The sequence below is a fragment of the Sylvia atricapilla genome, chromosome 1, assembly GCF_009819655.1.
Source record: "Sylvia atricapilla isolate bSylAtr1 chromosome 1, bSylAtr1.pri, whole genome shotgun sequence".
Lineage (NCBI taxonomy): Eukaryota > Metazoa > Chordata > Aves > Passeriformes > Sylviidae > Sylvia > Sylvia atricapilla.
The window spans coordinates 150,943,266-150,966,916 of NC_089140.1; the positions used below are offsets into that span (position 1 = coordinate 150,943,266).

Sequence of the window (23,651 nt, forward strand, 5' to 3'; positions counted from 1 at the left end):
TTCACTGCCATAGAGTTACGAGAGGAAAAGAGAAACTGTTTGGTAGCAAAAACAGATATCAGTCTCAAGTCCATGAAGTTGTTGAGTACTGAAGATGCTGCAGAGGTTTTCCACCCTCTTCCTCTGGGAAGCTTGCATTTCCACAGGAAATTAAAAAAAAAAAAAAAAAAAAAAGAGAGATGTGTCTGCATCTGTCAGAGCTTTACCCAATCTCACTCTCCTGCAGAAGCTAAATGGAGGGTGAGTGAGGTGTAGGGCTGATGAAAACCCGGGTTTGGATGTGAAAAATAAGCTGGAGTGAACACTTCCATGTGGGAATGTTTCTGTCTGCCTCTCAGACCATACAGAGACCAAAAGAAAGGCCTGTCCACCATTTCTACTTTCCTCCTCAATCTGAGATGGAGGACCTGGTGAAATTGCTGGTGGGGAATCAATGGCTTTTGTGATGTTTGCAGTCAGATTGCATCGATTGTAACAGGCCACGAGCTTTGACTGGAAGGGTAATGAATTGTCAGAGCTGCACAGTGAGAGACAGGAGAGACTCTCATGGCAGTATCCCAACATTCCTACTGGAAAGGGGCATCTCCTGAAAGGACAGGAGGCAGCAGTTTTGATGCAGGAGGAGCTGGGGGCAAATCTGCCACGTGGAGGCCAAGCTGACCCCTCAGACTGCCTCACAAAGAGCTGAAGACAAAGAGATGAAAGCCAAAGGACTTCAGCATGGAAGTTCCAGCACGTTCAGCTCAGAGATGACAAAGAAAAAGGCTGTGTGACAGCCTCGTCGCTCTTCCCAGCTACTCTCTAATAAAAGGCGTCACCTCTCCTTTACAAGCTGTGCCTCTCAATTAGCAGTGGCGTGTGAGAATCTCTTCTAACTCTGCCACAGAGCTCTTCCCTCACCACAGAAAATCTTAGCACCGGGTTGTCTGGTGGTGTCTACAGAGTGAGGCAGATTTAGTTCAGCTTCAGTGTGTGCCAGCTGGGGCCCTGGCAGAACAAGCCCGATCTTTTCTTCTCTTTCTGCAGGGGTTGATGCCTGTGCAGTGCTCCAAAGGAAAAGGCAAGTCTCAGGCACTGGGGCCTGCCAGGGTTCACAGCCAGAAGGGTCTCGCTGCAGTTGTTAATTTGCAAGGGAAGGAAAAGGTGGGGAAACATCAGAGGCTAAAAATAAACCTGCTCGATTTGTTCTCCAGAAAGTATCAAATGCTGGCGTGATTTGATTTGAGCAGAAGAATTGAACTTAATTGGGTTAGTTATTAAAATCTCCCAGTGCAAATAGGTTACTCTGGTAAAAGGGATTTTGTTGTGAAGCAACATCAAAAAGAAAAAAAGAAAAAAGAAGAAAAAAAAGAAAAGGATGAAATTATTCTCTCCTGGTCTGGGAATTGCTCCTGCGCTCACTGGCAAGACAGCTCTAATCAGTGTATTTTTAAAGAGCATCTCTGATCCACAGCATCCCTCAGTGGTCCCCAGGGACACTGCAGGGGTGACAAAACCACGAAGTTTTGACAGGCCAGCGGGGGAGAAAGGAGAGGAGAGATGTGAACATTCTCCCTCTCTGCTTTTTCCTGTGCTCTGCTGCTTTGTAGTCGAGAGTGCTGGAAGCTTCCACACCCCAGAACCCTCCTGTGAACCATGGGACAATCTGTGACTGGTTCAAGCACAGGGACAAGAGTTTGGAAATCAGCTCCCTGCTCTGGGACAGGCTCTGCGGGTGACCAAGTGCTGTCACAACTGGGTTATTCAATCTCCCTGCCCCACAGCTCCGTGTCAGCAGGCTGGAGATGAAAACTGCTTCTTTTCCACCTCTTTTCTGGCTTATCTGCAGAAGCCAGGAGCTGTTGGCTCAGGGATGAGCTCTGCTCATCTGCAGAGCACAGCTGGGGTCCCGCTGCCCTCTGGGGTTCCATCACAATTACTCACAAGGGAGCTTTAATCCAGGGGGAAGGAGCATCTGTTTCCAGGCAGGGAATTCAGCTTGTTCATTCCCAGTGTCTACTGGGGAGAAATCCACCTTTGAACTGCAGCTGGGGCTGGGGCCACACAGTCCTGGAGCTTGACTGCAGGAGCAGTAGTGTGCAGGCAGCTTGTTGGGTCTTGTAGGAGTTCTTCAAAGAATCAGGACTTGCCATGCCCATAATTTGGGTTTGAGCCCTCTCCACAGGCAGGTTCGTCCCTGGGTAGCCCCAGAGGAGCAGTTGGACATGTCCTGACCAGCTGCAGGCACAAACTCAGCTTCCTTTTTATTGGAAATTTTACATGCACAATGAATAAAAACTGTAATCAAAGACTATTACATCAAGCTTTTTTTTCTCCTTCCCTCCCTCAGGAGTGACAAATAGCTTTAACACCATCCTCATGGCTCCCTCTGCTTTACATGTTGTAAATAATGAGTTTCTCAGCACAAAGATCTCCTATGGAGAATGTTTTTCTCCCAGATCCCACCAACTCCAGGACCGACTCAGCTCCACCCACAGACAGAAGCTTCCAAAACCATCCTTCCAATGATTTTTTTTTCTGTGATGTCTCAAAACACATTTCTGCAGGCTCCTGGGCTCCGCAGCAGGGTTTGGAAATGAGCTGCTGATGCAGTTCCAAGTTGTTGGGGCTCAGCCGTGCTCTCTTTAGTTCACAAGATGGAAGCAGGAAGAATGAAGACCACCCAGGGGATGTGTCCATCTTGTCTCTTCACTTACTTGCTCTTTCCTTCATTCTTAACCTGCTGATTCATGCCAAGCCTCATTTTAGAGACATCCAACACTGAAGGTGTTGATCCTGAGGGATGGAAGAGATGGAGACGGGAGCCCCGGAGTTCACCCACAAAAGATCTGCCCATTAAAAATTAAGAAATAAAATTCTTTAGTAGAGGGTGGCAACAGCAGTTTTCTTGCAAAGAGATGCCACAAGGCAAGGCAAGGATGTGAGTGGACTTTTCCATGGATTTTAGTGAACTAATCTTCAGAATGGATGAATGCCCAGTTTTCAGGCAGACACAGCAAATTCTGGAGAGGTGAAATGACTTTGTGAGGGGTGAAGCACCGGCAGAGCTGGGAGTGCAGCTGCAGCCCTCCTGCCTCACAGACCACGCTCACCCATTTCCCTTTTCCACATCCTTGGTGGAGGAGGAAGCTTTACCAACGGAGTTTTTCTCTCCTGGCAGAGCCCCACGAAATCTGTGACGAGGAGAGCCTTGGCCCTGTGGTATGGAAAGAGACGCCAGCCGGGGATGCCGCGGCCGTCCGCTGTCCCCGCAACGCCACGGGTAAGGTGCCTGCAGGGTGGGGAGGTGGTCCCTTGACAGGGTGGCCAGAGAAATCCTCCAAATTAGCCCTCATCACCTGGTCCCCACCAGGAGTGGAGGTCTGGCTGTGACCCGAGGAGCAGGGCAGAGCAAGGCTGCAGCTGTCAGTGGCAGCTGCTGGTACAGCCCCCAGGGCCAGGGCGAAAAACAGGGAGGAGCCTTCCGTGTGAACTCAAAGGAGTTCATTCTCTGAGATCATCAGGGATGAAAAGCGGACAAAAGGGCACCAAAAAAGGCATTGGGCACAGTCTTTTAAAGGGGGCAGGTACAAGGGGAGGGTACAATTCTTCAACCAATCAGGGATACAACAGGGAGGAGATTGAGGAGGGGCTCACAATATGACAACCAGTAGGAAAGACAGTGGGAGGGGAAAGGGTCACACGGGCCAATGGGGCCTCGTGGAATAGAGGAATTCCCAGGAGGAGTTTGGGCAGGGGGTTGGGACAACAAGGACTGACAGGGAAATTTCTAGAACAAAGGGCAGGGATTAGGGAGGATTGACATTTTTGTAGATTGCGTAAAAGGCAGGTCTAGGGAGTGAATGACAACCAGGCGAGGGAGGAGAAAACTTTGGGAAAAATCATCCACTTGAAGGAAGAAATAGGAACAAACCATTCAAAAGGGTTTACAAAAATATATGTAATAGAAAACACACCACCACAGTCCCTCATCAGGGGATCCTTTGTGCCCTAGATGAGGAGAACCTGGTTGTGGGATGACAGGACAGGCACATGGAGTTCCCTCCCTTTGTCCCTGGCTAAATTAACTCTCTCTGGGTTTCTGTTTTCACTGTTTAGCACAAACGTCTTAGTTGTTACTGGATAATCTGAGATGGTTTCCATCCATCATCCACTGCCTGGTCCTGTGAAAATTTTGAAATTAGGGAACACTGGGATATGTTCCCTCCATTGTCTACAAAAAGCTTTTCAGAGCAGATAGGGCTTTAGAGTCTTCTGGATTTGGGTGTTGTGGTTCTCTCCAGTTCCCATAAAAGCAGCTGCTGGACGAGAGCAGAAAATCTGAATTCCATTGTCCATTCACACGCAGAAACCTCAGCACCTATCTAAAAACTTCTTTAAGAACTCAAATTGATGGTCTGGTCATTTTGGTTCTGGTGTAAAGTAATAAAAGGATGTGGGCATTGAGGTGTTACCTGCTGTGGCCACCTGTTCCCTAAGGAGAGGAAGGCAGTGCAGAGCAGGCTCCAGGAGTGATGCTGGTGGTGGGATTTGTCCTCAGCTGGATGTTCCTCACTGCCAGGCAGGAACAGAAATACTGGCAGCAGTGTCAATAATGTGTACAGGTTTTATTTCATTTGAGGGACAGGGTTGGATGCAGACAGCTCTTTGACTCAGCCTGGGACAGTCGGTGTCATCCCCAACGCTGTCCTAGAAAAGGGCTGTATCCAAAGAAAGTCACTGAATCATTTGGCAGCAGCAATGGGACTGCAGACCAGCAAACTTGATCCTCAGAGACTTCCCAAATGGCATCATGATGGCTGGGACAGGGTAATCCCTCTCCCTTTCCTCCTCTCTGATATGTCTGCTCCTCCACATCACCAGGCATGTGATTATCACTGCAAACCCCTCTGTGGATTGGAGCTGAGGGGAGGCCTGGGGGAGGACTGGAAGCAGCTTTCAGAGAGTTTCAGCTGATGCAAAACTGGTGCTGTCGGGTGTTTATTCCTCTCCAGGCTGCGTGGGCAGCACAAGCCCTGCTTTAGTTGCAAGTACCCCACCAAACCACCTGGGGAGGCTCGTGTGGCTTCCCAAGCCAGGAAGAATCTGCCATCCAGGTCAGGAGAAGAAATCTTCCCTTCACCCTGACCATCCATGTCCGATTTGTTAATTTTTGTGTTCCTGCCCGGTTCCTTCTGCTGCTCTGCAATAATAAAAGGCAGGAGAAGGAAATAAAGATAATCCCCCCTTCAGGGTTGTTCAGGCATCTGCAGGTGCCTCTGATGCCCTTTGTGTTGGTAGCTGAGTCTGCATTGATGCATTGTCCAGTTCTGTGTGATCTCCATAGAATCATGAATATTGGAGAAGAGCTCTAAGATCCTCAGGTCCAACCATTAACCCAGCACTTTCAGGCCTACCACTAAACCATGTCCTCAAGTCCCACATCTACATGTGTTTTGAACACTTCCATGGGTGATGATTCCACCACTTCTCTGGTCAGCTTCTTCTGATGCTCGACCACTCTTTCAGTGAAGAATTTTCCCTTAATATCCATCCCAAATCTTCCCTGGCACAACTTGATGCCGTGTCCTCTTGTCCCATGACTTTCTGCTCATGACAAAAGTCCAGTGCCCATGAATGCTTGGCCTTTCACCCTCTCCTCATTCCCATATTTGTCTCTTTCATTCTTCCAGGGCTGATCCTTCGGAGATGCATCTTAGATGAAGAAGGCATCGCTTACTGGGAGCCCCCAACGTACATCAAGTGTGTTTCCATTGATTACAGGAACATACAGATGATGGTAAGGCAGCCCCACTGCTCAGCTCAGCAGGTTTGGGATCCTCCCCAATGATTGTTACGTGGCTAGAGTTTAAAAAAAGGAAGGAAAAAAAGGAGTTGCCAGCTCTGCCTTGATTTTCCCATAGTGTTTTTTTCTGCTTACTTTGTGATGCACGAGCATTCCATAGACAAGGGATGGTTCTTTTCAGGATATTTTAATATCTAGCTTCGCACAATCTGGGTTCTTCCAGGCCTTTCACATCACATTATCATTAAGTATCTCTATGACTGTATCACTTTTCAGTAAGTATCTCATTTTTTGTTAAGGTTAAATTCATTGTTATGAGGAATTTCTGCTGGTCTCCTGCAGTTTTTATGAGAACTGACCTCTCCTGTTAATGATAAGGTACAATTTGTCCTAAAAAAAATCCAAATTGGTTGTAATAAAACAATGTTTGAGGGCAAAAATATTCTGTTGAGCTATGAACAGAAGAAACTTTGTAGTGGACGATTTCTTCTTCGTTGGCAAAGCAGAAAATTTCAGTTTCCTGTCATTTTAGAACCACTTAGAAGATGATTTAGAATCTATCACTCTTTTCCATCTTTTTAAAAATATCAGAGGCTCTCAGGCCAGCAAAAATTGTCAGATTCATCTGATTTGCACTCTGAATTGCGAGGGAGGTCAAAAAAACCTTCCCCTGGCAATTCCTTCACTGAGCTCATTAACTCGACTTTGGCTGTCCCTAAAAGTGTTTCTGGCGTTTCTTTTCCCTTCCTCAGACCAGGGAACACCTTGCCAAAGCTCAGCGTGGGCTGATGGGAGACGGGCTGTCAGACGTGCTCCAGAACCTTGTGGAAATCTCCCAGGATGGGACCAGCTACAGTGGGGACCTGCTGTCCACCATGGATGTACTCAGGAACATGACAGAGATCTTCCGTAGGGCTTACCACAGCCCGACTTCTGGGGATGTGCAGGTGAGCCCAGGTGCCCAAGGCTGGGTTAGAGAGGTGCCCATGCTCAGGGCTCCGGGTTTGATTACTGATACTGATATAGTGGAGATGGAAATCAGATCATTACTTTTCCCAATATAAATGTCTTTTTCTGTATTAAAAAAAAACCTCTCCTTTCGAGGTGGTTCTTCCTTGATTTGTAAACTAAGAACTTGAAAGCCAAGGTCACTCTGAGCTGTTTCAACCTGATAGCACTTAACTGCAGAGCCTAATTGATATGAGAACATGATTTGGCAGGGATTTCAGGCTAATGACTGGAGGTAAAATGATCCTGTGGCATTGGATACCTGGGTGTTGATGTAGGGGAATATCATCGTGGTTTCTTGTCCCGGGGTTTTACTTGCAGCAGCTGCAGAGCAGCTACAGGATACACCCTTGGGATGGGTCATCACCTCACGACTTGAAACATTAAACTGCAGAGAGTGGTAAAAATTGAGAGAAAGAAAAATCAGTAGTCTTAGATTTCCTGTTTCCTTCCTTCCCATTGTGTGCTGCAAAGTTCCTACCATGGACAGCACCCTCTTGATCCATCTCTGCATCTCCTGCCTGGTCACAAGCTAAAGGGGATCCTGGGGTTTCCATATGTTGGAAAAAACAGAAATAATAGAAAATAAATATATGAAAGGGTTTATGCAATGGAATATCATCTGGTTTTAACCAGTTTCTGACAGGTATTTATTATATCTGTCCTTAAAAATCATCAGTAATGGATCCATGACCTATTCCCAGTCCAATGACTTAGAAGATACAGTAGTCAAAGTGAAAGCCTTGGGAGAAAGGTCTTATTAAAACCTGTTTTGCTATTAACATCCATGGGGACCTGTGGAATGCTCTGGAATCTTTTGGGAATGGGATCATGAGAAGGCTTCTGGAGCATGTTTGAATCTTACGTGTCCCTCCCAGAGCGCTGTGACCTTCCCAGCCTGGGCCACGTTTGCATAACAACCTCTTCTGTCCTCTCTTGTCTCCCCTCTCCAGAACTTCGTCCAGATCATCAGCAACATTTTGTCAGAGGAAAACCGGGAAAAATGGGAGGAAGCTCAGCTGGTATGAACCCTCAGCACCTTCCCTGGGAATAAAGAGGCTTTCAGCACAGGGCTAAGCCAAGAGGAGAGGAATTTCCAAGTGTCTACACGACCTCCTAAGAAGAGCTTGGTTCCAGGCTGAGTCACAGTAAAGGAGTAACTCAGGGCTCCACAGGATCTCAGCTCTGAGCCAAACTCTCTGCATGAAGAACAGTGAAATGCTGGTGGTGTACACCAAATTTGGGATGGATTTTGGGGTCAGACTTAGTTTGGAGTTGATAATCCTGATGTCCTTCTGTAATTTCACTCTTTCCTCCTGCCAAGATAGAAAAGTGGGATCATGTGATTTTGGCTAAAAAGATGCAGGACAAGAGGGATTCTCAGCGCTGGAGTCTGCTCAGCTGAGCTTCTGGGTTCAGTTATGTTTTGCTTTATCTCTCTCTTGTCAAGGTTAGGGATCCTGCTCAATCCTGAACTCCCCATTCCTGGAAGTGTTCAAAGCCAGGTTGGATGGGGCTTTGAGCAAGATGTGGAAAGTTTCCTTGCCCATGGCTGGAGTTTGGAATTAGATGAACTTTAAAGTCCCTTCCAACCCAGGCCATTCTAAGATTCTATGAATAATTCTGTAGCTCAATTCTCTCAAGTGTTAGGGGATTGTGTTGCTGTTTTTTCCTTTCTGTGTCTAATTTGGCCCTTGTCTTTTGTGCCCCATTTGAACTCTGTTGTGGAGTTGTGTCACACCTATTCCTGTGTCCCTTTACTATTCCTTTTGTGAGCTGTTGCTGTTGCAAAATGCCTCCAAAAGATCTGGAAACAGCAAATAATCAAGAAAGAAAATCACCTGACACACAAAGCAACACCAGAGCTTAGTTATCTTCACACCAACCATGGAAGTCCTCTGGGAAAAACTTTTTAACAAGTGCTGGCAGAATTGTTGAGAGTCCAGAACATGACACAGGGACTTGAAAACATTTCCTTCATGCAGCAGCAACTCTGTCAGCAGCTGAGCAGCCTCCTCTCCTCTCCTCTCCTCTCCTCTCCTCTCCTCTCCTCTCCTCTCCTCTCCTCTCCTCTCCTCTCCTCTCCTCTCCTCTCCTCTCCTCTCCTCTCCTCTCCTCTCCTCTCCTCTCCTCTCCTCTCCTCTCCTCTCCTCTCCTCTCCTCTCCTCTCCTCTCCTCTCCTCTCCTCTCCTCTCCTCTCCTCTCCTCTCCTCTCCTCTCCTCTCCTCCTCTCCTCTCCTCTCCTCTCCTCTCCTCTCCTCTCCTCTCCTTTCCCTACACCTTCTCCCACCTTCCCCTTCCCCTTTTCTCCTCTCTGGTATCTTGTGCTTTCCTATTGAATTTGGATGAGGGTGACATGGTCTATCCCTGTGTGGGATGGAGAATCCTGGTCCTGGGCAAGGACCTGCTTGAGCAAGAGGGTTGGACCAAATGGCTCCTTCCAAAGTAACCTATTGCCTGATTCTCCTATTCTGTGCCCAAATACTTGGTCTCGAGCCTCCAGGTGCATGTAGGTATTTCAGCACCGAGCAGAGGAGACTGTCAAGTTGTCATGACAACAGGGAAACCCTGTTGATCCCCTTAAAAGCAGCTCTCTCTGTGTGGCACCTGGCTCCTGGTGGCTTTCCCTGTGCAATCTGCTCTCTGCACCTTTGGGCAGACACAGCTCAGTGTCACCATGACCTACACGTGGATTGGGAACATCACGGGCAGAATGTTTTCCTGGCATGTATTTTAGTGGGAATTGAGATGACTGCCCTGCACCACGACTTTAGGACACAGAAATCTCCGTGAACAGGAGTCCAAACAGAGGTTTTAGCAGTCTCTGTGCTTCTCCCTCAAAGCTGCTGGACCAAAATCACACCTTGCATTTTGTCAGATGGACCAATTCTTTTAAAACAAAGCCTTTGGCTCCTAATTTGCTCTTTAAAAATAAACCCAACTTTATTGCAGTTTCACATTCCAATGCCCTGTGGTCCCCCAGGCAGAAAGATGTTGTTCAAGGAAGATAAAAACTAAAACAACCCATAAAGGTATTCAGAGAAGGGCTACAATGATTTTTGAAGAGCTTTTGTCGACCATTATATGACAAAACCTAAAATACAGCATCCAGTGTAGCCTGGATTTGGTTTGACCTTGTGATTTCAATCTGTGATGGAATATAAAAGTGTGCAGCTAAAAATAGCATCCTCACTCAGTTCTCCTCCTTCTGTGCACACCTGCTGTACTGGCAGGGCTTTTTAATCTCCTCCTGAGAGAGTTTTAGTCTTACCAAGGCTCCTTGGATAGACAGAGAGAGACACACACACACATGGCCACCCCTGTGCTCCTTGCCCACACTCTCCATGGCTCAGCCCTCCTCCTGCCTCCTTCCCATCTTGCTTGTCCCCAGCTGTCCCTCCAGCTCACTCAGCCACCTCAGAATGTCTGGATTATGGTGAGGAGCTGAAAACACTGTGAAAGTGGTGGAAAAGGAAGAGAAGAGGAGCTGAACTGCTTTTCTTCAGCCCCTGTGGGCAAACATGCTGTGAGGAGAAGACAGGTAGTCAGCGCAGCTCGTTTGAAGTGGATTGTAGTTTATGGAATCTGTCACTGGAAAACTGGTTATTGTTTAACAGCCCTGTCTTAAGTTGGCAAAGTACAGGTAAAGAAAAGTCACTGGCAATGTCTTTATTAATGGGAAAAAAAAAGCAGGAGAGAAATAAGAGGCAGAGAAACTCCAGGACAGCCTGGGATCAAGAACTTGATGATTCAAGAGTGAGATCCTGACAACAAAACAGGAAAGGAGATCATCAAGAGGTCTGGGATTCAACATTAGATCACAATTATCCTTTGGTGTGTTTGCTTTCAATAGAGGGAGTTGGAATTAGATGATCTTTAAGGTCCCTTCTCACACCATTCTGCATTTCTATGATTTTATGAAAGGAGATGGGTAGGTTATTCTCTTCTCCAGAGAGTCTCCAGTATTTCCTTTTGTTTAAAATCTTGCCCTCCACCCTAAGTTCTACCAATCTGAGTGTCACATTATAATTTTTTCTTTTTTCTTTTTTCTTTTTCTTTTTTTTCTCTTTTCTCTTTTCTCTTTTTTCTTTTTCCTTCTTCTCTTTCTTTTTATCCTTGTCTCTTTCCTTTTTCTTATTCTCTTTCTCTTTCTTTTTCTTTTTATGCTTTTTTTCTTTTTCTTTTTTTTCTTTTCCTCTTTTTCTTTTTCTTTTTTTCTTTCTTTCTTTTTCTCTTTCTCTTTCTTTTTCCTTTTCCTTTTTTCTTTCCTTTTCCTTTTCTTTTTCTTTTTCCTTTTCATATTTTTATTTTTATTTTTATTGGCTTCCTCTTAGGATTTCTCAGTCGTCCTTCTCCACAGCTCCACAACAATCCATTATACCCAGCATATGCTCCCAGTTCACGTGTGAGGGCAGAAACCTTTGCCCACAGAGAAGCTCCTGCTGCTCTCGTTAGGATCTGATCTGCTCAAAATTCCTCCTCTCTTTGCAGATAGGGCCAAATGCCAAGGAGCTCTTCAGGCTGGTGGAGGATTTCATTGATGTCATCGGCTTCCGCATGAAAGATTTCCGGGATTCCTACCAAGTCACGGACAACCTGGGTGAGCTCTTTGGCACTCCCCACGTCAGGGAGAGACCCCCAAATGCTGTTAATTACTGTGCAATGTGGATAACCTGGGCTGTGGGGAGGGCAGGCAGCAGGTGGTGGGACATTAAAAGGTCTGGGGGAAGGCATGGACGGTCATAAATACAGGGTGGCTTCTCTCCAAAGAAGCTGGGATTTCATGAGGAAGGAGAGATATCCACAGAGAGATCTGAGAGATATCTACAGAATGGAGAACAGATGATGAACTGGGCAGAATTAGGCTCTTTCTTTTATTTTTTGAACACAAGAACAGCCCAGCAGCCAACGGAGGCAGCGAGCAAACAGCAGGCAGTGTTTGATTGATGCTGTGTGCACAATCGCAGTGTGGAACTTGTTGCCAGAGGAGGTTGCAGAAGCCAGAAAGTACAGATGGGTTCATGATGGGATTGGGAAAGTGCACAAAAGGGAGGTCCATTGGTGGCTGTTAAAGTTGATGATCTGGATGCAGCCAGGAGCTGAGGATGTCCTGCTGACTGCTGGGAGGACAAACCAAGAGATGTCTTGTTTCTTTCTCACACTTCTTATCAGCTGCTGCTGGCAACTCCTGGAGACAAGGTGCTGGAGCAGACTCTCCTCTGCCAGATTTAGTGCAGGCAGGACCCTTTCAGCAAAGCACAAGCCCTGCTTTTATCTTCTTTCATGCATAGACATTTCCTCAAGAGAGCATCACTCCTGTGGCTCCCAAGATCCAATCTCTCTGCTTTCCCACTAACACTTCACATGTTTTCTTGAGCACATGTGGGATTTACTGAGGCTGGTTTCACTTACTGGTTTTATTTCTTGCTTCTCCCCAGTCCTCGGCATTCACAAACTGCCTGCAAACGCAGCCACCGACATCACCTTCCCCATGAAAGGCTGGAGGGGAATGGTGGACTGGGCCAAGAACTCAGAGGACAAGGTCACTGTCTCCAAGAGCATCCTGTCTTCAGGACTCTCAGGTAGGCAGCACAGCCAACATAAATTTTGTTTTCCTTCATTTTCTAAGAGTAGTTCCTTCTGTTTGCCTGGTCTTCAAATCCTCTTCCAGATCAGCTGGATTTGCTCACAAATGTTTGGACATCAAAGCATTGATGAGGGCAAATAAGGCTTTCAAATATGGCCTAAGAGCTCAAACTAAACTCCTTACAAAAGTTCAGGGACAGGTTTAGTGCCTGGGTGCAGATGTTAATAAGCAGGAAAAACTGGCAAACAATGCTTTAGGTGCCCTGGATCCAGACCTGATGGAGCCATCTGAGGGTGAGTAGCTGGGAGTCAGCAGGTCAGGCTGAGCAGCTGATGGCTCTGAGTCTGCTGTTTGGACAAGGTTTGATAGATCTGGGGATTTATGGCCCTTGTGTGAAATTTCCTGCCCCCAGGAAATGAAATTCAGAGGCATTTATCACTGATGCTCCACCATCAGGGCATGGAGGTGATGCCTCAGCCAAGGTGGAGAAACACCTGCAGGTTTCTGGGATGCTCTGATGGATGAGAGTCCCACCAACCACACTCAAGGTGCTCATCCTTTGGCAGAGACAACATTTGGCAGGAATGAGCCCTGAGATCTCAAAAGCAGGACCCTAAACCGGGCTGATTGCTGGGAGATGATGGGATTTACTTTTGGCACTCATGGCTTTGAGAGCTGCTGGGCTGTCCCTTCCTAGGGACAGAGGCTGGAGACTGAGCTGTTGCTGCAAAAGACCTTTGGCCCCGAGTTGTCACACCAGGTCCTTTTGTCATGGCCCCCCCTGCCAGGGATGGCATCAGCCATCACTTCCCCTTGGGAAATCTGAGGGCAAGAACAGTTAAGTGACACCCCCAAGGGTAAACAGTGAGTCACTGGCAGAGCAGGGACCATGTCAAGTGTTCCCTGCGTTTGGTTGTGCCTTGCAGACAGCATGAGCTCCCTGGGAGAAGCTGGAGCACATTGGGAGCATTATCCCGATGTTTGTGGATGCTGTGGTGCCTTCACCTTTGGAAGTCTTTAATTACTTGTTGGACAAATTGCTGGACCAGACCAAGACAGAGCTGATCCTACTCTGAGGCTGAGGGCTGCCCCCAAAGTATCCAGGTCCCTATGGAGCTGGTTTTGAGATTTCAGTTGGAAGCATCCTCACACAGAGCTGCTCCAGGGCCCTCGAGCTGTAGTGACTGAGCAAACAAAACATGACATCCACCCTGAGGAAACAAATTCCAATCAGTGCTCACCTCTCCATGGTTTCCTGAGTACCACCCAGGGCTCTTCTGCCTCCGCTTTATTCAGTATCTTGTGCTGGTGGTGCTGTTTTTGAGGGGTTACTCAGTGATTCTAGCAGAAATCCACCTCCATTAGTTTTGATCCTCACTTTTCTCTGGGAACAGGAGTAGCTATCCTGAACAAAGTGATGAGGACAGGCAGCTTCATGAGACAAATCCAAACCCCCTCACTGCTGGGAGCTGACTCTGAACGGTTGATTTGGATGGGCCAACACTGATTTATGCAGTTGGGTGACAAAATTGCTCTGCAAGCCTGTCAGTCTCTCCCAGCTGTGTGCTCACCAGATATCCCAATTTGATGATAAGAAAGACGGACACGCAGAGCTGTGCCTGTCCTGCAGTGATGGAGCAGACACACTGTCAGCTCAACCTCGCTACAAGATTAGCAGAGGAGCCCCACCTGGTGCTTTCCCAGGCTTCTTCAGCATGGCTTTCCACCCAGCCACTTGCTTTTTCTGCCCCTGAAAATCCAGCCCTGGGGCTGCCTCTGCTGCTCCTGGTTTATCAGGGGAAGTTCTTTCTGCAGCTGGGCACCGTGAGGTAGTGGAGGAGGAGGAAAAAAATAAGAAGAGAAGGAGGTCAAGTGACGTGCCCAGAGGTCGCGCAGATGATTCAGAGGCTCATCTGGATCTGCTGCAGCCCCCAGAGGCAGCACATGAGTTTTGGGGTCAGAGCAGGCACAGTGGGACCTCTCCCCTTCCCGCTGGCCTTGTCGGCCCAAACACAGCTCTTCTGTCTGACGGCCTGATTGCTGTGGATGGCTCCAAAGGCCTCGAGGTAGCTGCAAGAGACCTTTCCCTCCTGCAGATTTGTCTGCTGTGGTGCTGTCAGAGGAATTTGGGGGTTTCTGAATGAGGGAGCACCATCTGGGAGGGGTGAGCCTTGATGAGGGCAGAAACCTGGGGTGCTGGATCACCCCAAAGATGCTGAGCCCTCCCTGTAGTGACAGCAGCCCACTGCAGTGATGTTGGCATTGGCCGTGCCCCAGCACAGAGCCCTCCACCACTGGCCATGCTCCTCCAGAGGCCAGGTCCTGCCCCTGGGTGTCCCGTGGGGACAGCTGCCACCCTGATTGTCTCAGTGCTGTTTTGTCTTCTTCCCTCTCCTCTGGTGTCCTGCAGTGTCAGACGACTCCTCCGTCTTCGTGGTTGGGACCGTGCTGTACCGGAACGTGGGCAACATCCTCTCCCTGCAGAGGTAAGAGGGGCTGCCTGGGCATGGGGAGCAGCTGGAGGATCACCAGCATGGTCCCTCTGGCTGCAGAACACTGGTCCTCCAATCACTGGGTGCAACGAGACAGATTTTGACCTGCAGTGGGGATATTTTGCCCCACCGTGTTCAGGTGGGGCCAGGCTCAAGCATCACTTGCCGGAGGTGCAGGAATGTTTTCCCCACCCACGTGCAGCACCCCAGACAGGAGGGGAGGAAGCTCAGTGCTGCTGTCTCACCCTTCCCTGCCATCCTTCGCCCTCCAGGGATGGAACCTCACCCTGCCCTCCCGGTCAGGAGGGATTTTGGCAGCCCTGTCAGATGGGGGAGGCTCCGCTGCCCCGATCTCCCCGAGAGCTGCCAGCCACACGGAGCCCTGGAGAGAGGCACGGCAGAAGACAGGCTCGGGGAGGAGAGAGGGGAGCAGAGCACGCCTGGCTGCACATGTCTGCCGTGCTCCCCACGCTGCAAACTGCCTCGGGCACCAAGGCTTTTGTGTTCAGCACTCCCTGCCCTTTCCTTCGCTCCTCTCCCTTTTCCTCTCGCTCTTATTTTATTTTTTTTTCTCCCCAAGACTGGTACTGAGGCAGTAAAATAAGCATCCTAAGGCACCTTCTAAATCTGTTCTGCACTGATTAGCGTGAGCCCATTTACCATAAACACCAGGGCATCTCTCCTCACCGATAATCATTTAAATACCTCCAGATTTAGCACTGGCAATGGCAAAAGAGCTCCGAGTGAGTGCAGAGAGGAATTAGCAAGTCAGCCAACTGTATTCTGTAATATCTTCCATTACAGCAGTGGGAATTAGATCAGAAGGGCAATAAACATCATTGGCTCAAATGATCCAGTGGTATTTCAGCTTCCTCTGGCCAAGCAGGGAATGAGCTCTGATAACCAGCAGCTGCGGCAGCCACAGCCTCTGAACAGAGTTCCCACGGGAGAGCTGATTTAAGATGTTCCTTAATTAAAGGACAGTCCCTCTTTAAAAAAATCTTGAGTCTTGAATCACCTGTGGAGAGAAAAAAAAAAAAAAAAAAAAAAGTGAAAGCAGCAGCAGCAGTAAAACACCTCTTTCTTCAGTGCTGTGCAAATGGACACAGCATTAAAAAGGAGAATGTTGTTAAATAACCACGTAGCTGCCTGTGGGTAAAAAATATTTCTGACCACTGAGGAGAGCAGCTGTTCCTGGGTACACATAAGAAATACAGACCCAGACCCTGGATTGGACCACTCTGATTCAAGGCAGAGTGATTCTTCCAAGAAGGAGGGAGAAAAAAAAAAGTAGATTTAACTCAGTAAAACAGCACCAGCTGAGCTGTTCCTAACTGTCCCAATTTACCTCCCCCAAGCAGCAATTCCATCTCTGAGTCACACATTACTCTGTCCCCTTGGATCCAGAGAGCCCGGCGGATCTTGGCAGCTGTGACACTTGGGATGGGCTGCACACAAAACCTGATTTTCCAAGCCGAGGAGGTGAGAGATGCTCTTGGTCCCAGCTGGACTCTGCTGCCGAGGACACGGACAGCAGAGAGCCACCAGCCTGGTCCTCCCCGTGTACCCAGCCCTGTGTTCACAGCTCTTTGCACACCCTTGGTGGCCGCTCAGGAGCCCTCTGAGCTCCTCTGAGTTTTGTTTTCTTCCCCAGAAGCTGGGCTGCAACGTGCTTGTAGGAAAAGCGACTCATCTTCCTCCTGAAAGATTCCCCGTGACACTGAGTCTTTCTCCACCCCCGACAAGCTGCTTAATTACCTTCTCTGCCAGGAGCCTGCCTCTCTTTTTAAGGCTGAATTTGTCTGACTTTCACTTCCAGGCACTTGGCCTTCGGGTGGGTGACTGAAAAGCTCCCCACATGCAAGGAACTATCAGACGAGCCTTCCAACAGAGAGATTTTGTTTGTTTTCCTGCACTTGGATCGATTTTGTGTCTCTGCTTTGAACTCCCTGGGCTGTTTCCCCCTCTCAAAATGAAACTGAACCCAACAGCACAGTGGAATCCAGACACAGGGGGTAGAAACAAAAGTTCTTTTCTTCTCAGTGGAAGGAATCTTAAAAAAACATCCCATTCCAACTCCTTGCCATGGGCAGGGACACCTTCCACTGCCCCAGGCTACTCCAAGCCCCATCCAACCTGGATTTGGATACTTCCAGCAACCCAGGAGCACCCACAGCCCCTCTGGGCACCCTGTGCCAGGGCCTCACCACCCTCTGAGCAAAGAATTTCTTCCCAACATTTAATCCAAACCTCTCCTCTCACAGTTTACAGCCATTCCCCTTTGTGCTATCACAGTTTACCCACGTAAGAAGTCGCTCTCCATTTTGTCGTAAGCCTCCTTCAGCTCCTGGCTGAGCTGCAGCTTCTTGGCCACTGCTCACCTTCATGGTCTGCACACTGGTGACTTCTGTGTTCCAACAGCTTGCCACGCTGAAAAATCAAATTCTCTTTCTGTCTGTGTTTGCTGCATCGATTCTCAGCTGCTCCTCAGCCTCCACAAGGAGGTTTTGGTGTCATCCCCTCTGCTCATGCGAATATTCAGCAGCACTGACCCAAGGACTGACCCTTACAGACACAGCCTCTAATGAAGACATGCACTGGTGGTTACCTTTCAGCAGATCCCATTTTTAGCTTCTTACAGCTGCCTGCTCCCATTGATTTACTCCTTTCCTTTTCCTCTGTAGGGTGATAGCTGGGCTTTGTCACTTCATTTTTTTTCTTCTTTTTCTTGTTCAGTTTTTCTTTTTTTTAAAAAAAGGAAAATATTTATTTTTGATTTTTTTTCTTTCCCTGTTAAATCAGTGTTGTTGTTCCCTCTAGTGTTGGTGAAACATTGGCTTTTTGAGCATCTACTTACACATCCATGGACAATTCCAAATTTTTCTTTTCCTCTTTTTCTTTTTAGCTGCTGTTAAGCAAGTGCAGATCATTCCCACCTAATTCTTTTTAAAAAAGAAATATAAAATCCAGAGAGAAAAGCAAAAGATTTAAGCAGTACCTGTAGATTTGGATAAAGAAGGATTTCCTTTGTCCATGGATGCCACAGGGGCCAGGAGCAGCCTGATCTGGATCTACCACTCCACTACCAATTCCTTCATGGCAGCTCCTTCAGCTGCTGCTTGTCAGGACCTTTTGCTTATTTAAACACCAATAAACTGCAGAAAGATGAGGAAACTCTGTGTATTTACATATTCAGTGTCCAGGGAAGAGTCTACAAAGAGTTTGGCTTTCCAGGAACGGGAGATACCTCCTCACTTGCTGCCCCTCCCAAGAGCCAAATCTCCCAGGGCTGCCAGAGTTACTACAATATTTGCCTGGCCACACACATTTAGACATCTACATGAAAGGTTTGGCCTTTTTCAGTTTGCTTTTGGTCCTCAGGGAATGAAGATACACACCAGTGCCTCCAGCCAGGATCGTGTGCTGCCCCATGGATAAGCAACCATGCCTCAGCCTCACTCAGTGCAGGCTAAGCCAGCCTTGGAGAGGCAAAAAAGGATTTATTTTTTTTTAAACACGTGAAATCATGGAATATTCTGAGTTGGAAGGGATCTAAAAGTGCCACTGTAGTCCACATGAGCTCTGTTTCCTCGTCGCAGGGACAGAAAATGAGCCCAGGAATATTTTACTTCTGGGATAGATACAGACTCTGAAGTCCTGTTGCTTTAGGGGTTGAGAAAGTTCATGAAATGGTTTGATTTTGGAGGGAGAAATGTGGATTGGATGTGAGGGGAGCCCAGAGGGCAGAGCATGGGGTCTATCAGCAGCAAATGTCTTTGGAGGTATTTTATAACGTTGGGGTCAACCTCTTCCGCACTGTGTACATTAAACCTTGCACCACCAGTGCCATGGGGTCCTCTGCTCCACAAAAATCCCTCTAAAAGCTCTCTTTCCCCTCTCCTCCCCAGGAACAGCACCGTTCTGAACTCCAAAGTCATCTCTGTGACTGTGAAGCCATTCCCTCGGTCTCTCCTCACCCCTCTGGAAATCGAATTCTCCCACCTGTACAACGTAAGTGGTTCCTGGGAACCTGCCCCATCCCATGGTTGTGTTTGCTTCTGCAGGGCAGGAATGTGGTGGTGCAAGGAAGGAGGTGGTTTTCATGGGTTCCTGGCATCTTTTTTCTGGTTCAGGACCCTTCAATCTTCCCCAAAAACAACCCCAAAAACTTCATTTCCAGAGCAGCAGGAGGGTGACACTGCTGGCACAGGGAACGTGGCCATGCTTGTCCCCAGTTCACACCATTTTATTGTGGGCTTGATCACACAGGAATAATTATGCACTCATTAAAACAACTTGATGTAGCCATGGTGTTCCTTGAGGAAGGAAAGGCAGGGGGAAAGGTTATCCCCATTAATTCTGGAGTATTACTGTTGTCCTCAATGCTTTCCAAGGGAGGCAAAAATTCCCTCCAGGTTCCTCTGCTCAACCCTAAGCAGATTTATGGGCTGGACATTTACATGCCCCAAGGCCCGTCCTTGTGGAGGTTAGATGCCCTCCTGAGGCTCTACCACATGAATATTAAGATCTGTTGTGTCTCTGGACACTCCTGGAGGGATTTTCCAAAGCTGCCTCAGACAGCTGGAGTCAGAGGCAAATCTCTTCCAGGGGTTTTAACACACCTGACCCCCTCCTGCAGGGTTGTGGTTCTGTCCCACAAAAGCCGAGGCTGTATTTGATCCACTTTCCAGAAGGGAGCAGCAAAAGGATTCTGTGTGAGAGGAGGGATAAGGAGGAATATCCATCCGCAGGTTGAGTCAGGAGAGAGGCAGAGTCAAATCCCTCTGCAGTGGTCGTGATGCAGAAAAAACCAAGGCACATTTTATTCCGGCTTTTCAATCCCAGGGTAGCAAAAGGCATTCCAAGGATTTGAGAGTCATACACAACTCACCTGGTGTATCCCAGACCCCTCATCCTTAGAGCAGTGGAAGGCGATTTACAGGCCTCATATTCTTTATTCCAGTCCAGACACCCCACAAACAGTGTGACACTGATTGGTTTCTATTTTCCCTTTCTTGTCTCCTGGCAGGGAACCACCAACCAGACCTGCATCCTGTGGGATGAAAATGATGGGTGAGTTCTGCGGCTTTCCCTTTACTCTCACAGGTCTGTTTGCTTTTTTGGGGTGAAACCATCACAATTTTAGCAATGATGTGTCAGTTCTCGCTTTCTCTGCTCAGTATTTTCCTCGCCCTGGTGGGGAGTGCCTTTTCCTTCACACATGCACTGCTTGTCTCTGAGCTGTCTTTTAGTGCTGCTTTGGGTTTTTCCACATAAAGGATGCATGAACTGGGACTCAGGACTGTGGAAGTTTTCAGACTGAGCTCAGCAAAGCCGTGCTTGGCTCTCTGCAGCCCTCACCCCAAATCATGCACCATAAGGGGAGTAACAAAACATCAGTTGCAAATACAGCCTGTGGAGGTGAAGCTCAGGTGATATGAACTTTGTACTGTGCTGCTGTGATATTGAAAGATGATTTTTGCCAGAATTCCAGCAATGGCTGGTGCTGTTCAGGAGGGTTTGAGTGATGTGGTTGTGACCAGCAGGGAAAAAAAAAAGCAATCCCAAGTTACCATGAAGAGTTGGGACCATAAATCCCATGTGGGGAGTAGTTGTCACAGAATGCATCTTAGAAAGAAAAAAACCAAAGCCACTCTGAAAGTGAGGTCTTAAATCCTGAGTGAACTTGACAAGGATACAAAGCGTTTGATTTAATGGTGGTTTTACTTCACTGACTTTTGCATCTCAGTTTGAGCGCCTACCTGGCTCCTCTTCTGTTGCAGTCAGTTCCTCTCCTTGAGATCTCATGCATTTGGCACATGCCCCTGCATTTATTATTATTATTTATTATTATTACCAGCACCATCTGAAAAATGATTCCATTCTTGTCCTTTTATGCTCCATTAAGTAGCATATGCACACAGAGGCAGGCAACATATTTACACTCAGCTCAGTTCTTGTTGGTCTGGGACTAATTTGGCATCTCTGAGTGGGTCCAAAGCAAATCTGAAGAACCCAGAGGGTCTCCCTGTTTGTAGGATCACACCCATGTTGTAGCCCAGGGCAGAACTGGCCCCTCTGGCTTCTAGTGAAAATTGCTCCAGCACTAGAAGATGGTAGAGAGGCAGGTGGAGTTCTAAGAAGTTAATAAAAGAGGGTTTTATAATATTTTCTGTGTGCCAAAGAGCGTGTGGGTCAGCACAGAGGGTTGGATTGGTGGGCAGGTTCAGGAGCTGGCCTGCTCTGCTGGACCTGTTGTTTCTCCATGCTGGAATGGAATTAAAGCACTTGTACAACAACCCAATTTTTGGCAAGTAAAGCTGGGAGCTGGAACCATTGCCCCTTTTGCTTTGCACTCCATCCCATTGCTTTTGGCTTTCCAAAAGCAGAGAGAGAGAGTTGTGTCCAGGAGCATGGAGATGTTTCCCTGCCATGCTTAGACCTGGATTTAATTAGCTGCAGACTGAGCATGAAAAGAGCAAAATCCAGTTTGGATCTGGCTGAGGGACAGGGATGCCATTCAGGGTGGGTACAGGAATCTGTCAGAGCTGGCCCTGGGAAGTGCCAGGACACAGATGAAGATTTTCTCAGTGCTGAGCATGGACTGAGAGGTTTGGATGGAATTTCTGAACTGGAGGCAGAGCAGTGCCCACTTCAGCATCATCATCTCCGCCTTACCTTAGAGAATGGTTTGGATTGGAAGGGTTCCTAAAGAGCATTTCGTTCCCACCCTCTAGACCAGGTCACTCCCTGCCCTGGGAGCTCTGCCTGCTCCACACTCTTCCTCCCAAGGCTCAGCAGCTTGTTGGACTGCCTGTTGTCCCTCTGGGAGTGCTGGGATTCCTTTCAGCCTTTCATCTCTGCATCTCTCCTGGCACCAAAGAGTGGGAGCTAAGAGCTGAGCTGGAAATTTCTTGGCACCAACACCACAGTTCAGTTTTCAAGGATGGATTCCAACCCCCCAGCAGATTGGTTGTGCAAATGTCACTGCTAAACCTCCACTCTCCCCGTGTTTTGGGGTTTGGGGGGGGGGTGTGTGTGCACGCCTGCAACTGTTTGCAACCAACATTTACAATCTCGAGCAGCTGAAAAGACCCAGATCCTGGTGTCAGCAGATTTTTTGCTTGGACAATGTTCCAAAACTTAGAGCTGATCCGGCGAGCTCTGGCGCGGGGAGCTGCCAAGCTGTTTGTGCAATATTTTAAAAGCTGATTTGCACAACATTTTAAAGCTGATTTGCTACCACTGCTGCCTCCTGGGAAAGTCTAATGAAAGGGAAGTTATGCAAACCCTGTTCCCAGGTCCTGACTGCTCACCTCGAACTTGAACGGGGCTCTGGAGCCATCAAGGGGCTTGAATCACAATTTTGGGTAATTGTTTCCTGCTTGGAACAACACCTTTTAGGCTGCACCTTGGACTTGTTGCCTGGTATGTGGTAGAGGTCCTGACTGGTGACTGTGCCAGGAAACCCCGTGGTTCAGCCACTCTTTTGTGGTTCCCTCTCTGCTCCCACCTTCTCCTTCCTGCCACCTCTCCCTGTGAACTGGAGGTTTTGCCCATAATCAGTCCCATCAGGTGGTTGTGCAAATGGCTGAAACTAAGGATGTCCCATTCCTGGAAGTGTTCAGGATCAGGTTGGATGGGGCTTTGAGTAACCTGGTCTAAGGGAAAGTGTCTCTGTCCACGGCAGAGGGGTTGGAATTAAATGTTCCTGAAGGTGCCTTCCAAGCTGAACCGTTGTGTGATTCTGTGAAATCCCATTTCTGACCAATTTAATGGATTTACAGCTTCATTCCCCTGCCTGTTCTCCACCCTGCCGCATTCCCTGTGCAGCCCAAGCCAGCACGTTGTGGTGTTGCTTTCTCAGAAGATCCTGAGACCTCTCAAGGTTCCTCTTTTGCTGCTTTCCATGTTCCTGCTCCAAGGATGGGTGGTGCTTCCCCAGACTCACAGCCACCCACCTGAGGCTGCAGATCTTGGTGACCCAAATTCCCCCGACTCCAGGGCCCCAGCCTCTGGATTTAACCCCTTGCCCTCTGTGGCTGAACAGGTACAGAGGCTGGAAACCTGGAGCAATCCTCCCATGAGAGCTCCTGCCTGTTCCTGCAGCCACCTGAGCTTCCAGTTCCATCCAGAGCACTCCAAAACCCTCTAAAGGCCACTTAAAATCCATGGCCTGTGGAGGGTTGGACTGTAAAATTGTAATTAGGACCAGGCAATTATGTGGTGACCATGTGCTTCCTCAAAGATGGAGCTGTCAGAGCACTTGGAAATAAAAAAAAGAGGAGGAAAAAAGAGGAGGAACCCTTGAGTGATCATTCATTTGCATTTAGATGGATATTTAAGCTTGTACTATTAACAATGGATTTTTGATTTATTAATCCCAACCCCTCTGAGTGACTGTGAGATTCGTGGGTGGCACCTCTGCCTCTTTTTTTCTCTTTCCCTTGCCCCCAGCTCCTCATGGCATGAAATAGGAGGGGAGAAGATCAGGGACTGATTTCTGTTGTGTTGGGTGCTGCAAGTGTGATTAATGAGCTTAGCATGGGCTGGGCAAATTGAAAGTTGAAATCAGAGAATGATTTGGGATTCTCTGGCTCTCCTCCAAGGGTATTCATCTAGAGTAATTATTGGCTGCTTAGCCCTGATGAAGTGAAAACCCAGGCAGGATCTGGTCTCCTGCTCCCTCTTTCTCCTGCTGGGACAGGAGAGGAGTGGATAAACACAGCCAGGGATGTGTGTTCATGTTCTTGTGCATCACCAGGGCTGTATTTCTCAC

At 48.1% G+C, this 23,651-nt stretch overlaps 1 protein-coding gene and 2 long non-coding RNA genes across 4 annotated transcripts in view; 1 reads left to right on the forward strand and 2 right to left on the reverse strand.

The window, feature by feature from the left end:
* Positions 1-23,651, reverse strand: part of LOC136372319 (uncharacterized) — a 679,386-nt gene that overhangs the window by 274,316 nt on the left and 381,419 nt on the right. The window lies entirely within an intron of this gene.
* Positions 1-23,651, forward strand: part of ADGRB1 (adhesion G protein-coupled receptor B1) — a 286,248-nt gene that overhangs the window by 148,001 nt on the left and 114,596 nt on the right. The window contains exons 9-17 of the mRNA XM_066336913.1: positions 3,161-3,262; positions 5,673-5,779; positions 6,538-6,732; positions 7,747-7,815; positions 11,285-11,393; positions 12,232-12,375; positions 14,791-14,866; positions 18,781-18,883; positions 19,902-19,945. Coding sequence (XP_066193010.1) covers positions 3,161-3,262; positions 5,673-5,779; positions 6,538-6,732; positions 7,747-7,815; positions 11,285-11,393; positions 12,232-12,375; positions 14,791-14,866; positions 18,781-18,883; positions 19,902-19,945 — 949 coding nt within the window. The remainder of the gene's footprint in view (positions 1-3,160; positions 3,263-5,672; positions 5,780-6,537; positions 6,733-7,746; positions 7,816-11,284; positions 11,394-12,231; positions 12,376-14,790; positions 14,867-18,780; positions 18,884-19,901; positions 19,946-23,651) is intronic.
* LOC136372329 (uncharacterized) lies at positions 14,621-16,103 on the reverse strand. Its single transcript, XR_010745471.1, has 3 exons — positions 16,011-16,103; positions 15,560-15,890; positions 14,621-14,858 (listed from the first exon to the last, which is right to left on the reverse strand). It is a non-coding gene; the product is annotated as an uncharacterized lncRNA (long non-coding RNA).